This window comes from Gasterosteus aculeatus, chromosome 4 (assembly GCF_964276395.1).
Source record: "Gasterosteus aculeatus chromosome 4, fGasAcu3.hap1.1, whole genome shotgun sequence".
Classification (NCBI taxonomy): domain Eukaryota; kingdom Metazoa; phylum Chordata; class Actinopteri; order Perciformes; family Gasterosteidae; genus Gasterosteus; species Gasterosteus aculeatus.
The window spans coordinates 12,150,973-12,168,497 of NC_135691.1; the positions used below are offsets into that span (position 1 = coordinate 12,150,973).

The following is a 17,525-nucleotide window of genomic DNA, read 5'->3' on the forward strand; positions in this document are numbered from 1 at the left end:
CTAAACGAATCAACAAGCTCCGGTGAGCACGGACCAATCAGAGCACGAGAGCAGCGGAGGCGATCAACCAATAGGCGAGCGAACGAAATTTAGGCTAGTGCGCCATTTTGCTGCGTCCACAGCCATCCGGCAAGATGGTCCCCTTGCTTTGTCTCCCCTGACCGGAGTTGTGTCGGTATTCTGAGGCTATTCTTGCCGATGCACCATCATACATCTGCAAATTAGACTGAACGTGCCCCTTTGTACCGAAAACCAAACGTGTGTGTATCAGTCAAGAAATGACGACGGCGAACAGCAGGTAGGGACGCTGTTTGGCCCGTTTGTTTAGACAAGTCGTTTTTGCATTGATTACCGCAACTGCGAGCTGGGCCGTTGGTGCCCGTTGCTAGCTAGCTAGCTAGCAAGCTAGGCTAGCTAAGTTGTTGCTACCAGCTGCGCAGCCGGCACGGTTTAAATTCGTGTCCATGCAGAGATGGGTGTGACGTTGTATGTCTTACGGGATATTTGTGAAAGTAAACAACCACTTGAACCACACTTGTTCGCTCTCCGTGGTAACTAAGTAAACTGTTACTGCGCTACTTTGGACGCCTCTTGGCTTCCAGGTAACGTTACTGCCAGGCTGCGGTTAGCGCGCTGCTTCCTGCCATGGCATCGTTTTGATGGAGGCCTGCGCTTTGCATTCTCCGTTGCATGCACACACACTGGACATTTTTTTTAATGCACTGCCGAGATTGGAATTAAACGAGGAATATGTACGACGGTGGAAAACGGGGTAATCTCAATTTAACAGCGACCCCAAACCCCGGTAATGATAGCGAGCCTAAACTCGTGCAGGGAAAGTCAGGAGTTCCCGTGTTGTCAAAACATGGAGGGTGCGTTGAGGATAAAGAAGCAGCGCAGAGCCAATAAGTGCAGAAGGGCGCGCTGCCCCCCCCTCTCCTCCCCCCTGTTTAGGGCCGGTAGCTGCCGACAAGTAAACACGGGTGATCGCCTGCATTTATTACGCCTAACTATATACAGGCGCGAAAAAGCGTGCGGCTTTAGATAACGGACGTATTTAATTTTAGAATACAATGCAATCGGGTGATTTCCAATACATACGGCTCATTAACCAAAAACATTCCAGGGGGTTCTCTCTCTTTTGTGATGTCAAGTACTGATCAGTATCTAGACTTGGCATAACTTTAAAAAAAGACATGTATACACAAACTAAAAATCTGTTATTTGTGCACAACATTGTAGAATATCTTAATTATGCATTGTGTTCATCACAAATGTGTCCAAATGGCTCTACAGGTAAAATGAGTCTGGCTTCTTCTGAATCTCACCCAGACCAAATGTCAGACAAGGCAGAGGAGGTAAGCCTGCAACTTCTTGGGTTGTCAGACAATATGTTTGGACCTCGGTGTATTTATATATATATATATATATATATTTTATAAAAGCTATGATTCATTAAAGGCACATGTTTAGTTTAGTTATTATTCCTGTCAGCTATTTTTAAATATGTATTTTACTCTCCTCAGCCTGGAAGCTCAGCAGAAACTATGAAGGCTTCCTCTTCTCGCAACAGAAGGTTAACGTGGCTTATGGTCTTTCTGTTGTTTTTTTGGGGGTTCACACAAACAGTGTGAAATATTAATTTGGTGTCTCAACTAATTTTAGGAAGCCCACTACTGTATGTAAGCACACTGGACTGAAAGACTCCGATGCCTCAGCTGAAAGTGAAAATGAAGTCGCCACTTCTGACAATCCTTCAGACAATAATACTAGCAACGTATCTAAAGGTATGAACTAAGGCTCTACGTATTGGCCTTAATCATGATATTGATGATGCTGATTTGAGACCTGCTTCTTCCTCTGTTTAGGCACTTTAGTGATGAGGCCAGCTGGAAATGATAATAAAGGTGCCATGAAGCTCCGAGTAGATTTTAAACAGAAACATACAGGTGGCTTAATTTTATTATTTAAAAAAGAAATCATTTTGGAATTTAAATTAACTTGATAACTGGAAAGTAGAGAAAACAGTGAAAGGACCGCAGTGAAAGTTATGGGTTTATTTTGATCTCCTTTCACAGATGATACCCTGCAGGAGAAGGTGAACTGCACTGCCTGCGGTAAACAAGTATACCAGTTTCAGCGCAACTCTGTGTATGAGCATCCTGCACTCAAAGTACTCATCTGCAAGGTGGGGAAGTTTGAATATACAATGAATCTGTTCTCATGGTCCGTTATGGGGAAGTTCCCAACAGGTATTTATTGGTGTCTGATGAAATAATGTATTCTCCCTGTAGTCTTGCTACAAGTATTACACAAGTGATGACATCAACAGAGACTCTGATGGGATGGATGAGCAGTGCAGGTAAGGGATTTAACATTTTATATTTGCTAAACAAAATTAATTACGGTAGTATTGAGATATTTTTTCTGTTGTGTTCAAAGTATAGGACCTTTTTATACACTTTTTCTCTTGGTCCTTGTCAATCATTTTGGAAACAATAATATATGTCAACTTCAATTGCTTAACGTCCTCAACTTTCCCTGCCCAGGTGGTGTGCTGAAGGTGGCAAGCTCATCTGCTGTGACTACTGTAACAATGCCTTCTGCAAGAAGTGCATCCTGCGCAATCTGGGCAGGAAGGAGCTCTCTGTCATTACGGATGAGAACTCAAAGTGGCACTGCTACGTCTGCAGGCCAGAGCCCCTTCAGGATCTTGTCTCCAAATGCCACAGCATCATGGAAAAACAAGAAGCCAAGGAACGAAAACCAGACAAAAGCGAGGAACGCGAGAGCAAGAGACACAAGAACAAAGAAGTCAAAGAGCACAAAGCAATTCTCAATGGGAAAGAACACACCGAAGGCTCAGGGAGCATGACATTCTCCTACAAAAAACTACAGGTGCCCAAAGAACTTATAAAGAAAGCAAAAAAGCTTGTTGAAACTACAACTGGTCTGAACAATACATTCATCCAGTTCATCCAACAGGCTGCTGACAAGCAGGAAGATAAGTCTATCAGGTATCGGCATTTGAAAGCCTTCAGGGCAGTGCTGGCTGATTTGAAAAAAGCCCACAGTGCTTTAGAGGCGGCTTTGGTGCCAGAGTTCAGAAACATGGAGTTGCAGAACGGTAACGAAGGACCGCATATTGTGAGAAAGAGCCCAAATGTTGTGTATCCAGTAGAAAACGACCACCTGGATAATATAGCTGATGAAGAGGAGGAGGCTGGTGAACTAGCATTGGATGAGCCTGACGACCTAGCGTCAGGGGAAGCTGACGAACTAGAAGCGAAAAAGGCTGACTATCTCGCAGCGGAGGAGGCCGACAATCCAGCTGCGAAGAAGACTAACGACCTAGCTGCAGAGGAAGCTGACGACCTAGCCGAGGAGGAAGCGGTAGGGGAGGAGGAGGCCGATGTAGTGCCACAAGAGGTCCCTGACATAGCAGTGGAGGAGGCTGACCACGCTGAGGCGGAGATTGAGGCTGACCACGCTGAGGCGGAGGATGATGAGGCTGACCACGCTGAGGATGATGAGGCTGACCACCCTGAGGCGGAGGATGATGAGGCTGACCACGCTGAGGCGGAGGAAGCTAACCATGCAGCGGCAGAGGCAGACAGGCGGCAGCATAATGAGCATAAAGGGTCGGATGTGCCTAAAACAAAAGAGAACCAAACCCAAGCTGATGGAACCAAAAAGATAATTAAAACCGAAGAATGTGATGACGGGATAGTGTCAGCTGGTGAAATGTCTCTGGATCAAGACATTATGTCTGTGCCTCCTTCGGTTCCCGAAGAGCTTTTTCAAATGGTGGAGAGCCTTGCGGATTCCACCATGCTCTCACAGTCTGACACCAATTTGGTCAAAGATGCTGTTAAAAAGTTAAATGGAAATTCAAAAGACTCTCAACCTCCCCAGCCCAAGGTGAAGAACCTCATTGTCAAACTAACTCCAGTGCCGGTTGTGACGACACGTGGTTCCAGGTCCTCCTCCAGAAACCGTGAGAAAGCCGGGGAGACTCAGAAAGGTTGTGAAGAGCCAGAGAAGGAAAAAGACAACGCTGCTAAAGCAGTAGATAGGACAGCCAGCCCGCCACCCAGCCGTCGCTCTAGTAGATTGAAGACTACTCCCTTGAGGAAGCAGGCTGAGAATAAGGGCAAGGAAGAATCCTCCGAGTCAGAGGAAGATTGTAAGGGCAAGACCAAGTGCTCCAAGAAATCCAGTAACGACAAGAAAGAGAAGACCAAGATTTCAGAGAAGAACAAAATGGATTCTGACTCTGATGAAATCCCTCACATACTGCTGGAGAAAGCAGCAGCTGGCCAAAGCACGGATGAGGAACAGGAAGGCACAAGTGCTAAAAAGTGTTTATTCAAACTGAAAAACACATCCACACAGGATACAGACAAAGCTACCAAACGCAAAAGGAAGTCTGAAAGCTCTGATTCAGACTTGGGGATCAAAAGTAAAAAGACGTCCAAGAAGAATAAACAGAATGGCTCAGACTTGACCGACTCCGACCAGGAGAAGGAGACCAAGAGTAAAGCAGCCACATCGAAGAGGAGATCCAGCCGTGTAAAGAAGCAAGATGAAGCCAAAGAAGAAGGGAAGGGCTCCCCTGAGAGGAATGCGGCCAAGCGGAGACGGTCATATGAAATTAAGCGAAAGGGAAGGAGCCTCAGGGAAGCCTCCAAGCAGCAGTTGTCCTCTAGTGAAGAAGAGGAGGAGGAGCAGGCTGAAGGTGACTCCGCAGAGGACAGCGACGAGCAAAAGATCAAGCCCATTGTGGAGGATAACGTGGTTGGAGGAAGTGGGGCTTTCCATCAGTCGTCAGGTAATTCCTTCCAGAGGAGTTCAGTTGCCCTCCGCGGCCACAAGCTACGCAGTTGCAAGTAAAATGTTTTTGGCACCGAGTTCTGTCTCCTTGCCAAGAGTTCAATGAGGAGATTCTGAACATTCTCGTGTATGGGAATGGGTGTCGTTTGGGTTTTTTCCAATTCTGGTGCTTAACCGATACTTTTAAAACGATACCGGTGCCTAAACCGATACTTTAACGAAAAAGGAGAAAACCCCCCACAAAACTGATTGAACCAAAAAAGAATGGATCTTTTTTTTTGTAATGCCAAGGTAAATGTTTAAACAATACCATACATATAAATCAACAAAAAACACATGGCTTCAAACTATGGCTTTGAATTTAAACTATAAAAAATGTTATGCTATGAAAAAAAAGTTTACTTGGTATCGGCTAGTTCATTGGAATTTCTGGGAATATTGATTTTTAGATGTATGCTCATTGTGCAGGAACTAAAGATATGTAACATATTGAAAAGCATTTAAGTTGAAGTGATGCTCCTTGTTAGTCTTGTTTTATTGATGTCATGATTGCAGCAGGTGCATCACAGAAGAGCTGCATGAGGCACAAGAGCATATTGTTTATCTGCTGTGTGACAGAATTGATCCATATTTCTATATTTAGTAAACGCTTTGCTGCGTAAAATAAAGACGAAAAGAATCAAACGATCTGCCGTCATTTGTGTAAGGAAATGGAGCCATGTGTCTGCAGCTCAATGCGGCTTAATGACAACCAACACCCAAGGAACAACGCTACACCTTGGTTTAATACATTTTGGGGGGCCGTCCGACGGGGGGAGGGGTTGGTTGTCGCGGACGCACGCTCTGTCCACTGGTCAGCGCGCGATCTCTTGTGTGTGTCGGCTCGCAAGTGTCTGCCTGCCTCCGTTTGGGCGATGGCTCTCTGTACCCATCTCATGTCTGTAGGTAAATGTGTAGCTGGAGCCAGCAGGTTGTTAGCTTAGCAAGCAGAAAGCTAGCGTGGTGGTGTCCAAAGGTCACAAAGTCTGCCTGGCGGCATTTCTAAAGTCCACTATTTAAATCTTAATTTGTAAGTTTGAGATGTGTCTCTGACCAGATTAGGGTTACATACTGGAAACAAGAGGCTAAGCATGTGCAGGGAAATTAAACCCAAACCCCAAGATGTATGTATTCTTTCTCTGAGCGAGAAACTCCACTGACTGCTCCAGTGAGTGAATTTACAGAGTACTGTAATATCAAAGCGATGAAGGCTGAGGTGTGACTCCTCATGTAATGTCATGGGCGGAGTCCTGTCCTGTTGATGTGCTCATTGCCGTACATGTTCACAAAGTGTTTCTGTCACGGCGTTGCCGAGGCTGTCTGGGAACGGTGAATCTGGCCTAAAGTGGTCTATTGTGAAACGGTGTGTACCCAAATGTGTGCAGCTCCACGCTGAGGGCCCATCCGCTCCACTGACGTGTGTCTTTTATGAGACCGGTGATCCGCGGCAGCCTGTGTAGCCATGGGAACAGAGCCAGTATAGGCAGACATTTTTCTTTTACACAAGCTGTAGCAGCTCTTGGCAAGAAGGTAAATGGCCCTTTTCTCAAAATGTCAAATGAGTTTGTACATTAACATCACATGTGCTGTTTTGTTGTATAGGAGATGAAGAGGAGGATAAAGACCGAGTCCCTCAGGATTCTGAAGATGATGACGATGATCCTGAAAACAGGTATATACAAAGCAAGAAATTGTAAACATAAAGGCAATCCAGTGGTATCTCTACATCATTCAAAGTGTTTTATTTTATTTGATTGAACTAGGTGATGTAGTTAATTTAAGGATCAGAGCTGTTTAACCTAAATTATTCGCTCAGGACCACAGCCAGGTCTTCACTAAAGAGAGCCATTTTCTTATTTAACGTACATAAAGTAGATATAACATTTTGAATCATATTTCCAATTGATGTAATCCATTATTTGTTAAGTCACTTGTTTCAGAAGAATAAAATCAATTTGTCAATATTCATTTTTGTCCATATTTAGTTTTTAATTTAAGTTAAATGTCATTTTTTTATGAATTATGTATGTGTTCTGTATAAACACAATTGTTGTGATTCATTTTTTGCATTATTTTTCTTGTGAACCTCTTTTTTCGCGTGTCTTTCTTTTTAATTTCTCCCAAAGGATTGCAAAGAAAATGCTTCTCGCCCAAATAAAATCCAGCTATTCATCTGGAGCAGAGAGTTCCTCCGATAATGAAGATGCAGAGAAGGATGAAAAGTCCTCTAAGAAATTTAAAAGCGAGAATGATGACGATGAAGAAGAGCAACAAGGTAGTTTAATTCACCAGAACACCGCTAGTTTTGATATACAACTTTCATTGTATACCATCTCAAACTGTTGGTATCTCTCTTTAAAGACGAGGATTCAGAAGATTCCAGTGCTGAAGTGAAGAAACGCGTAGGACGCCACAAATTGCTTCGTCATAAACTCTCGCTGAGTGAGGGTGAATCAGGAGAGGAGAAGGCTTCCAGTAAAGAGAAGAAGGGCGGAAAGAAGAAGTCTGGGCAGAAAGGTAATTGAAATGAGTTCCTTTGTCCTACTAGTCATGTCCAACAACATGAGCACAGATCCTCTGAACCCTGATAGCGTGGAGTGACTTCTTTTGTCTTTTGCTTGTTTCTACGTCAGTCCGCAGCGATGACTCTTCAGAGTCCGACTCTGACTTTGAGAAGTCCGAAGCCAGCGAAGAGTCGGGGATAAGCGAGGAGCTCAGTGAGTCAGAGAACGAAGGGAAGCGTCGAAAGACCAGGTGGGAAGATGAGATCAATACTCCCACCTGACCTCGATTGATTGCTTGGTCTTGCTTGCTGAATGGATTCTGTTTTGTGTCTGCAGATCTTCTAAGAAGAAGGACGAAGCAAAACAGAAAAGTTCCAAGCAGCAGCAGCAGCAGCAGAAGAAGAAACGACGCAGGATCAAGGTTCAGGATTCCTCTTCCAGCAACGAGAAGGTGCTTAAAATGCAGAGCACTAGGTAGAGTCTTGGAACAACCCCAAAGTTTATTTTTCCTTCTACAGCAAGTGTACGAAATGGACCCACATACGCTTTGCTACTCAGGTCATGCATGACGTATAAAGTTGTCCCTGGAGTGTGTTGTGAGGAATATTGAGGGCACACATTAATAATGGGGTTGCTGGGCCGCTCATCATAGGCAGTGCATTTCCTTCCCCGAGGTGCCGAAGATCAGAGGGGCTGAACTCAATGTTTGTTCCCTCAGAGTGGAAAGGAAGACGGTGACGAGGACGATGAGGACCACAAAGGACGCAAAAAGATCCGCAAAATCCTGAAGGACGACAAGCTGCGGACAGAGACCAGGGACGCACTGAAAGAAGAGGAGGACCGGAGGAAACGTATCGCTGAGAGGGAAGCACTCCGAGAGAAACTTCGAGAGGTAATACTGATCTGCTCTGCTGATTTTTTGAGTTTTGTGTTCAGTAAGCTGACGCCTTCCCCGAAGGGATGCACTGATTGATCCACAACCGATTTGAAACAGCCTGTTTTCATCTGTCGCAAGTCACCGGGTGATCACTCACTTTTAACAATTGCATTGAATAATAGTTTGTTTTAAAATGTCTGCTATTAGGAGTTTAATTCACCGACATGTATATGATGCGATTGAGTGCTATGTGATGTAGTTAATGGTGATTGATTGTTGATAATAAATTGACAAAAGGTGTCACTATGAGAATGACAGGATTAAATAGGATATAATAGGATAAAAACGCATGTTGAAGTTCTAAATTATGTTTTTGTTTTTGTTTTTTGTTTTTCAGGTAATGTTTCATTGATTTTCTTTCTAAATTAAACTCATTTATGTCTATGGCATCTCCTTCAGGTGATTGTGCTGAAGGAGTCTTCCCACGTAACCTGTCCCTGTCCCATCACCACCAAACTGGTCCTGGATGAGGATGAAGAGACCAAGGAGCCGCTGGTGCAGGTGCACAGGAACCTTGTCACAAAACTCAAACCTCACCAGGTTGACGGTACGGACCATTTAAAAAAAATATATTTTTATTCCCAGTTTTCTTGTTATGACTTCTGTGGTTGTCAGAAGTGAATAGCCAAGTGGTGTGAAATAATTCAACAATTTGGTCATGCAAAGGAACAAAGCCTAAATTAACTTAAAACATAGCGCCACAGTTTACTTCTGTTCATTCGATTTATGTGCGGTATAAGATGCTTATGATTGTATGGAAACTCAGATTTTCATATTAACATCAACATCTGCAATTATTTGGAATTCCATGAAATTCCCAGAGAAATAGATTTAAACCTAATTTTCATTTTATCCTCAAATTCCACAATTGTTAGTGTTTCCTGCGTTGTGGGTTTCATTGGGTCTATGGCAACCAAAATGAGCTCACATGCAAAACAGCGAGATGCTCTGGAATGATTTCCTCTCCTGCGTTTCGTTTCAGGGGTGCAGTTCATGTGGGACTGTTGCTGTGAATCTGTAAAGAAGATTGAGAAGTCCTCTGGCTCCGGCTGCATTCTCGCCCATTGCATGGGTCTGGGAAAAACTCTGCAGGTGTGGAGGAGAGAGCTGTGTGTGTGTGTGTGATATAGATAAAAAAAGAAGAAGCAAAGCGTGAATTTGCAAAGTCTGATGTGTCTCAATCCCATTCATCAAGTGTGGCACATGCGGATGTACCTTTACCGGTTTATTTCATTTGAACTACCTTTAACTGAAGTTGTGTTTTTGCCCTGTAGGTGGTGACGTTACTTCACACGTTGCTGCTTTGTGAGAAGCTGGAGTTCACCACAGCACTAGTGGTTTGTCCCCTGAACACTGTGCTCAATTGGCTCAACGAGTTTGAGAAGTGGCAAGTCGGTTTGAAGGATGACGAGAGTTTAGAGGTAAGGAGAAGCCTCTGTAACCTTCTCATAGCTACTGTTGTCTTTTGTGTGCTTTTCTTATTTTTCCTGGTTTCTCTGTCATGTTTGCCAGGTGATCGAGCTGGCCACAGTGAAGAAGGCACAGGACCGGGCCTACGCCCTCCAGCGATGGCAAGAAAGTGGTGGCGTGATGATCATCGGCTATGAGATGTACAGGAACTTGACACAGGGAAGGAACACTAAGAGCAAGAAGCTAAAAGAGACATTTCAGAAGACACTTGTCGATCCAGGTACAGTGCTGTGTTTTAACCCGCAGGTGGAAATGCATTTAAACGTGCGTCTAATGTGTGAGGGTGTTCTGTTTCCCCCGAGAGTGAACAAATGTAATCACTTTTTTTTCCATTGCTGAACACTTTCCCTTTTTTTATTGTCTCAGAATGTGTGTTTTGGTGCATCTAGATTTATTTTAATGCAAATGTTCAGCTGTACTGCATGAATTGGTCAAATCAGTCTTCATTTGACATGTGTTTTTGTGATTTAAGTGGCCTGTTATCTGTCTGTAATTTAGGACTTAGTTTACATCTCAATCTAGGACAAAAAGACATCCAATTTAATCTAGTTATCAGTTTTTGTTTTACGCCCTTCTTGTAGGATTTCAGTTTTGATTTCATAATGAGTAATTGTTCCTCATGCTGAACATTTCTTTTTTTTCTTCTTCTTTTTGTTCTCTCACCTTTTCACTCCCTGAAGGTCCCGACATGGTGATCTGTGATGAAGGTCACATCTTAAAGAACGAGGCGTCTGCTGTGTCCAAAGCGATGAATTCCATCAGGACGAGGAGGAGGATCGTGCTTACTGGAACACCGCTGCAAAATAACCTTGTTGAATGTGAGACTGCCTGGTTACGAAGATTGTCGGATCAACATTTTTGGGGGTTGTATGAATGTATCTAAAGCGTCCGAACTTTTTGTCTCTTAACCAGACCACTGCATGGTGAACTTCATCAAGGAGAACCTTCTGGGGTCCGTTAAGGAGTTCAGGAACCGCTTCATAAACCCCATTCAGAATGGTCAGTGTGCCGACTCTACACTGCAAGATGTCCGGATCATGAAGAAGAGGGCTCACATCCTCTATGAGATGCTGGCCGGTTGTGTCCAGGTAGACGAAAAGAAAACTGCTACAGGAATACGCCTTTTGACTTACCTCTGTGCCTCCTTAAAGGGTGATGTTTTTTTGCTTTCCGCAGAGGAAAGATTACACAGCGCTCACCAAGTTCCTGCCACCGAAACACGAGTATGTGTTGTCGATCAGAGTGACTCCGATTCAGTGCAAACTCTACAGATACTATTTGGAGCACTTCACAGGTGAGACGCATACCCTGATAAACAGGAGCACAAGGCCTTTTCTCCTAAAGATACGAGGAGAGGAAATACATTGAGGATGAACTTCAGATGGGCAGTGCCGGTTGCCGGCTCGGTTCAGACTACTCTGACCTTTCTAGGGTGTCAGGAGCAGCGTGGCCTCTAGGGGCTGCTAGCAACGCTTTGTCCGATTGCCCAGACAGGAATTAAGCAGAGTCTCACACGAGAACCAGATTCAATTGAGAATTCCACTGGAAAACGTGTGTTTTCTAGGACGAGTTGAATCCTTCTGCAGCGGTCTTGTTCCTCTTAAAAGTTCTTTCTTGTGTTTTTACTCCGACAGCAGTTTGAGAAAGGAAGGCCTTTCCGCTCTGCTTTTCATGCTGCTTGTTAAGTCGTTTAGTGGACTTTCCTCTCAGAATGTGGCCAGGAGGGGTGTGTGTCTGTGTGAGGGAGAGAGAGGCCGCTGGCAGTGTGCCGGAGGCAGGGTTTAAGCCCAGTTTCCCACGTCTCCCTAATGAAGAGCTTTGGGAAAGAGGGAACAGAGGGTGGGGAGGTAAAAAAAAAGGGGGACTGGAGGGGGGGCATAAAAAAGGTTTAGAACAAGAAGGGGCCAGAGGTTTTGAACCCCAAAGTGAAAACAAAAAACCCCAGGAAGGCGCTATTTCTGAGGAGTAGTGATTGGGGGGAGTTTGGTGGTAAGCGCTGCAACTCATTACGCCAAGTTGTCTAGTAGTTGTGTCACACTTGTGGCTCTGAACTGCCACAGCGCTGTTTCTGGACACAAAACCACAAATCGCTCAGCAGGAAGTGGAATAGCCACGGCTTCGCCACTGCCTATCTTGACGTCTGACCTCCCTGGGTCAGTGCGGGCCAACACGCCAAGCGGCGGCCACTCAGTTACATTCATAAATCTGCTCATTGAGCACATCAGATGCGACGCGTTGTAGGTTTTTCTGGTTGTAGTTGTATGATCTGGATGTGTAGATCTGTGTTACTCCAGTTTGTCCATAGTCAGGGGATTAGGAAGACATCAATGTTCTGCGTCCGTTGCATTACTTTTTCCACTTGGGTTTGAACGTGAAAATGCACACTGTGGAGGTCATTTCATCCGTCTTCCTCCTCACACTCTTTCCCTTGTGTGCAGGTGTGGGGAATGCGCTAGAGGGGGGCCGGGGCCGCGCGGGGACCAAACTTTTTCAGGATTTCCAGGTGCTCAGCAGAATCTGGACCCATCCCTGGTGCCTTCAGCTGGACTACATCAGTAAAGAAAACCGGGTAGGGCTCTGCAAGATAAGACCTAAACACTCACTGAGAAAACCCCTTGGAAAACATTGACCCAAAACACACACACGCAGGGCGGGAGAATAGACACTTACTGGGTACAACGATACGTTTATTGTCACTGCAGCATCAAAAGTTCCCCCGAAGCATAATTCCCACCCTTGATCCAGCTCCGTTTGTCTCACCTACATCTTGCAGGGTTTCTTTGACGAGGACAGTATGGACGAGTTCATCGCTTCAGAAACCGAAGAGTCGTCAATGAGCATGACCTCCGAGGACGAGAAGGCCAAAAAGTAAAGAAGGATTTTCCCTCCGTTTCCCCCCCCCTTTTGTGTACATTCATACAGCGATGACCTCATTTAACTGCCCTTCTTTTGCATCTGCTGCTCTCACTGACCCTGTCTCTTCCACTGCTCCTCCTTCCTAATAGGAAAAAGAAGCAAGGAAAGGGAAAAAAGCGAGGATCTGATGACTCGGACAGTGATGACGTGGAGGTCATCAAGGAGTGGAACACCAGCTCTCGGGGCAAAAACGGAGAGGGTCGGAACAGACCAGAGGTTGTAGAAGAGCGTAAGTTTGTTTCACAAACGGGATTATCACTTGTTTTAGCCTCTACTCAGAATGATTACTCTTAAATACGCACCCTTTGAATATCTTGTCTTTATTTTATGTTTTAATGTGTGTTTTAAGTCTTTGTGGCTTTCGCCAGTTGAAGGTGATATCGTTCTGCTTCCATTAACGACAGTTTGATCGAAATAATCATCTTGCCATCTCTCATTACATCTATGTAATTTTATAATGTTTGATTAAGTCCACCACAAGTGTTGGAAACGTCACTGAAAGTACAAAGTAATAAATAAATGACGTGTTGTCAGCTAACATCTGCACATACAGCAGCTGTAGCACAGCAGAGGTAGCTGCGATACCAAAGCCCTCTATTGTAAACTGGTTTTGAGACGACCGCCTGAATGGAGAATAACCGTAACCAACCTGTGCATCACCCACAGCCCGTCCCGCTAACTCTGCCGATGGGAGCCCCACTCACGACTGGCACAAAGAGTTTGTTGCCGACGCTGACGGCGAGATCCTGGAGCACTCTGGAAAGATGGTGCTCCTGTTTGAGATCCTGCGCATGGCCGAGGAAATGGACGAAAAAGTGTAAGTGGGTCCGTGTTCTAGGTGCACATCAAATGCAAAAAAATGAAGAAAAGCATCTTTTTATTTTTTGCGGTGTTGGTGGAAAGTGTTGAGTTACTCAGACCTTTAAAGTGACACTGTGGCCCCTTCTGTCCTCTTTGGTCCGCAGCTTGGTGTTCAGTCAGTCTCTAATCTCTCTGGACCTGATTGAGGATTTCCTGGAGCTGGCTTGCAGAGCTAAAGATGATGAGAAGGTTTCCCCGTACAAAGGTGCATTTCTTCTTTCTACAGTGTTAAAAGTGTTCCCTGTAGAATAATAATTTAATAATCCTCTTGATGGGTTGGTCTTTGTTTCATGATGTGCTAAAATCGCAGAGCAAGTTTTAATGTAAACCAGCTTCTGACTTTGGACTGAGTGAATCTCAAGGTTCACTTCTGTGGTTTTCCACCGTAGTCTTTGAACTGACTCGTCTGAGATCTGTTTTCAAACATTAACATTATCTTTGGAGAAGGCCGAAGTATTTTCATCTGGAGATGCAGGTTTCACTCGTAAGAGAGGCCGCATGCAACATGTATTTTTCTACACGCTGGTGTGCTTATTACCCTTAAACACAGAGACACACACACACACACACACACACCGCTGCTGGTGTAAGGTCATGTTCCTAATTAAACTCCAGCAGCTGTTTTTACTTTCATTTTGAAAATGATTAGACCTTGACTTTTTATTCTACAAAAAAATGTTTGCTCAAGGGTTTGTAATTTGTAATGAAAGTGCCGTAATTGGAAACATACTGAATTGTTGGTTATGAAGGTTGGTAGGGGGTTGGCCATCTTGAAAGCTAAACACGGCTGGCCTCTAACCAACCATCTTTCCGCCGCCTGCTAAGACCCAAACAGTTTTTTTGACCATGAAAAGTTGATGCCGACACATAAGGGACATAAAAAGATTTCTGAACTGTCGAATGTCTGCAAAGGTGAAGGCAAGTGGTTCAGGAACATTGACTACTATCGTCTGGACGGCTCCACCAACGCCACCACCAGGAAGAAGTGGGCTGAAGAGTTTAATGACACCAGTAACCCAAGGTAGTCCACTTTTATTCTAAACAACACAAAACAATGACCGCACGTTAACAAACTGTTAACAAAATTCACAGATTTCTTAAAATGAAAACAAGATTCTCAGTGCGATTTTAAAAGCACTAATTCTCAGCTCTTTTTCACAGAGGTCGTCTGTTCCTAATTTCAACGCGAGCCGGCTCTCTTGGTATCAACCTAGTGGCCGCTAACCGGGTGATCATCTTTGACGCCTCCTGGAACCCCTCCTACGACGTCCAGAGTATCTTCAGGGTCTACCGCTTTGGCCAGATCAGGACAGTCTATGTGTACAGGTTCTTGGCGCAGGTGAGCCTCTGAAAATTGTTTTGGTACTTTCTGCAGACAAAACAAACACAAAAAGGCTGTAATGTATCTTCTGATTGCATCCTCTTCTTCCAGGGCACAATGGAGGAGAAGATTTATGATCGGCAGGTGACCAAACAGTCCCTGTCTTTCCGGGTGGTGGACCAGCAGCAGATTGAGAGGCACTTCACTGGTGTGGAGCTGGCAGAGCTCTACACCTTTGAGCCGGAGATGCTGGATGATCCCTCTGGGAAGAAGAGCAAGAAAGCCACACCCATGCTCCCTAAGGTAAACTCTATGTAGATATGCCATGTGTGCACTGAGATTGTTTCAAGCCAGCTTGTGTCCAACTTGACCTGTCAGGCAACTCTCGGTTCCCCCTGGTTTTCTTTCATAATGTAGCGCTCACCTTTTCCTCACCTTAATGCAGGTGCTGTGACACTATTTGGGCCCCCTGTTTTTTTTCCTTCTTCAATTTTATAAGAATACGCAGCCCTTACAAGGGCTGTCCGACCCCGCACAGCTGCACAGATGTGTGTTTACTGTTATATAGTAAATAGTCTCCTCATTGCAACACTGCTGCTGCCCCCTTATAAACCTGCACTCCTTTTTTTCATCAATTCCCTGCTGTCTTTTAGTTCTGTTGATCTTTGAATTACTCCCAACCTTTCCCACTTCTCCCCTTTATAGCATTCCGTGGGCTTATTCAGGTCATCTAAAGTGGTTTTAACTCTTTGTTTTGCTTTGACCTGGGTAAATCTGTAAACAGAATGGATAAAAGAAACACTGTCAAACTCGCTTGCTTTTTCAATGGACAGTCTAGAGGCCTTCCGGTGCACCTGGAGGAAAAATCTGTTTTCCATTTACACTTTCGAAAGATCTTTACCGCTATTCCCTTCATGGGCATTAAGCGGTAGGAGCAACGCAGGAATCCACTGAGTGGGCAGCCGACATCATCGTCCCCAGCAGGAGTAGCCCAGCTGCCGTGCTGCGGAGCACAGTGTGGGATTTCGAGAGGGAAGATGTGTTCATTGAGCCGCGGCCTGTTAGATGTGTATGATCTTTTAATGAGCCCGGTGACATTTATGTGACACGGTATCAAAGACGGAGAGGCTGACAGGCTCTTTAACGAGCTGACCGGTTTTGGCCGGGGGGTGGGGGGGGGTTAACTGTTATGTGGCAGCAGGACTGTAGTATTACGGAAGGAATTCGCCGTCTGGAATGATGTGAAGATGAGTCAGACACCCTCGATCACTTTCAGCCAACAGCTCTCTGCGCAGGAGGGAAGGCGTACTTCTTCTTCTAAACTCTTCTCTCTGGGAAGGATTTTTTGCCTAATGTGAGGCCTCGTATGAAGGAAACTCTTCCTGAGGATTCTCTACTATCCCCAGCGTCCTTCATTTCTGCTACCTGCCGTAGTTATTTCCCCACCGGCCTCATCCCCATGGTGTCTAAGTGATGTTCTCACTCACTTCCCCGTCCAGCATTACACCGCCCGTCTGTTCCCCACCACCTGTTGGCCTGCCTCGACACTATCAGAATGTTCAAAGCGAGCTCTGTTAGGTTGTTATTCTTCTTCTGCCACTGGCCTGGCCCACATGATGAAGGGTCATTATTGAACCCCCTCTCTTTAAGAGGTCTCTGCGCTCTTCATAGAAAACTAATTGGAGACAAAGGAAGCGGCAGCGCTTCCTCCTAATGACAAAGAAGTTCCTCGCGGCCCAGACGTGACACTGACCACACACACACACACACACACACACACTTGTTACTCACACCTGCCCCTTCAATCTAGCGTGTGGCCATTTATAAAAGGACGAGTAAAGTTTGAGGCCAATCTTGAAACCAGCTCCGCAGAGTTCTCTGCATTTTAGTGGGTCGAGCTGGCAGGCCGCGGGCGGACCTCAGGCTGTGTGCTCTCAGCGGGGGGCGTCTGTAGCGGCCATTAGCCCTTCATCAGGTACACTGCAGGGCCGTGGGGAGGCTGGTCTCCGACCGCAGCATAGACAGGAGCAGATTGGAGCAATAAGTCACACCGGGCTTGTCTCATTAGGAGTAGGAAGTCACTTGGACCTGAAAGTAACCCCTCTCCCCTCTCTAATGCTTTGGGCTGTACATATACCGTGATGCTGAGTGGATCACATGCGATGTTTTGTGCTGAAAAGGTTTGCGACTTAGTTTTCTGGTGAACCCAGTCCCAGCTTGTCGTGGGCAGCGTTTCCTGCTTTCTGGTCTGTGGCGACATCTGTGTCTGCCTCGTACAAGATGGATCTGTTTGGCTGTTGATCTTCATCGTGTAAAGTGGTGGTTGTCTGTGTGCTCCGCCGCCAATTTTATTTGTGCGAGTCGGTTTTTATATTTTAAATAAGCAGAGAAGAAAAAATAAAATGGGCCGAGGAATTCACAATCCTTCACCTTCTGACATCCCCTCACCTTTTAGCCATTGAAACTGGCTTCCTTTGTCAGACTCTTATCTGTGTCTTCTCTGGAAAAGCGATCGGATGAGAAAATCGGCTGTGCATGGGTGACAAAGAACCGGGGAGTTGAACACGTCTACCTGCCTACTTTTATCTTTACGTAGTTGTTGTTTTTTTTTGTTGTTGTTTTTTGCGTGTTCAGGACTGTCTGA

The 17,525-nt window shown here is 45.2% G+C and overlaps 1 protein-coding gene across 1 annotated transcript in view; it reads left to right on the forward strand.

The window, feature by feature from the left end:
* Positions 1-17,525, forward strand: part of atrx (ATRX chromatin remodeler) — a 25,062-nt gene continuing 7,537 nt past the window's right edge. The window contains exons 1-29 of the mRNA XM_078102257.1: positions 1-298; positions 1,297-1,358; positions 1,527-1,576; positions 1,666-1,787; positions 1,869-1,949; positions 2,079-2,188; positions 2,295-2,362; positions 2,550-4,831; positions 6,475-6,544; positions 6,999-7,147; positions 7,234-7,389; positions 7,506-7,626; positions 7,713-7,827; positions 8,095-8,268; positions 8,713-8,860; positions 9,296-9,405; positions 9,588-9,734; positions 9,826-10,003; positions 10,464-10,601; positions 10,696-10,871; positions 10,960-11,077; positions 12,222-12,352; positions 12,557-12,651; positions 12,789-12,928; positions 13,366-13,516; positions 13,665-13,765; positions 14,473-14,581; positions 14,722-14,899; positions 14,993-15,184. Coding sequence (XP_077958383.1) covers positions 1,302-1,358; positions 1,527-1,576; positions 1,666-1,787; positions 1,869-1,949; positions 2,079-2,188; positions 2,295-2,362; positions 2,550-4,831; positions 6,475-6,544; positions 6,999-7,147; positions 7,234-7,389; positions 7,506-7,626; positions 7,713-7,827; positions 8,095-8,268; positions 8,713-8,860; positions 9,296-9,405; positions 9,588-9,734; positions 9,826-10,003; positions 10,464-10,601; positions 10,696-10,871; positions 10,960-11,077; positions 12,222-12,352; positions 12,557-12,651; positions 12,789-12,928; positions 13,366-13,516; positions 13,665-13,765; positions 14,473-14,581; positions 14,722-14,899; positions 14,993-15,184 — 5,667 coding nt within the window. The 5' untranslated portion in view covers positions 1-298; positions 1,297-1,301. The remainder of the gene's footprint in view (positions 299-1,296; positions 1,359-1,526; positions 1,577-1,665; positions 1,788-1,868; positions 1,950-2,078; positions 2,189-2,294; positions 2,363-2,549; positions 4,832-6,474; positions 6,545-6,998; positions 7,148-7,233; positions 7,390-7,505; positions 7,627-7,712; positions 7,828-8,094; positions 8,269-8,712; positions 8,861-9,295; positions 9,406-9,587; positions 9,735-9,825; positions 10,004-10,463; positions 10,602-10,695; positions 10,872-10,959; positions 11,078-12,221; positions 12,353-12,556; positions 12,652-12,788; positions 12,929-13,365; positions 13,517-13,664; positions 13,766-14,472; positions 14,582-14,721; positions 14,900-14,992; positions 15,185-17,525) is intronic.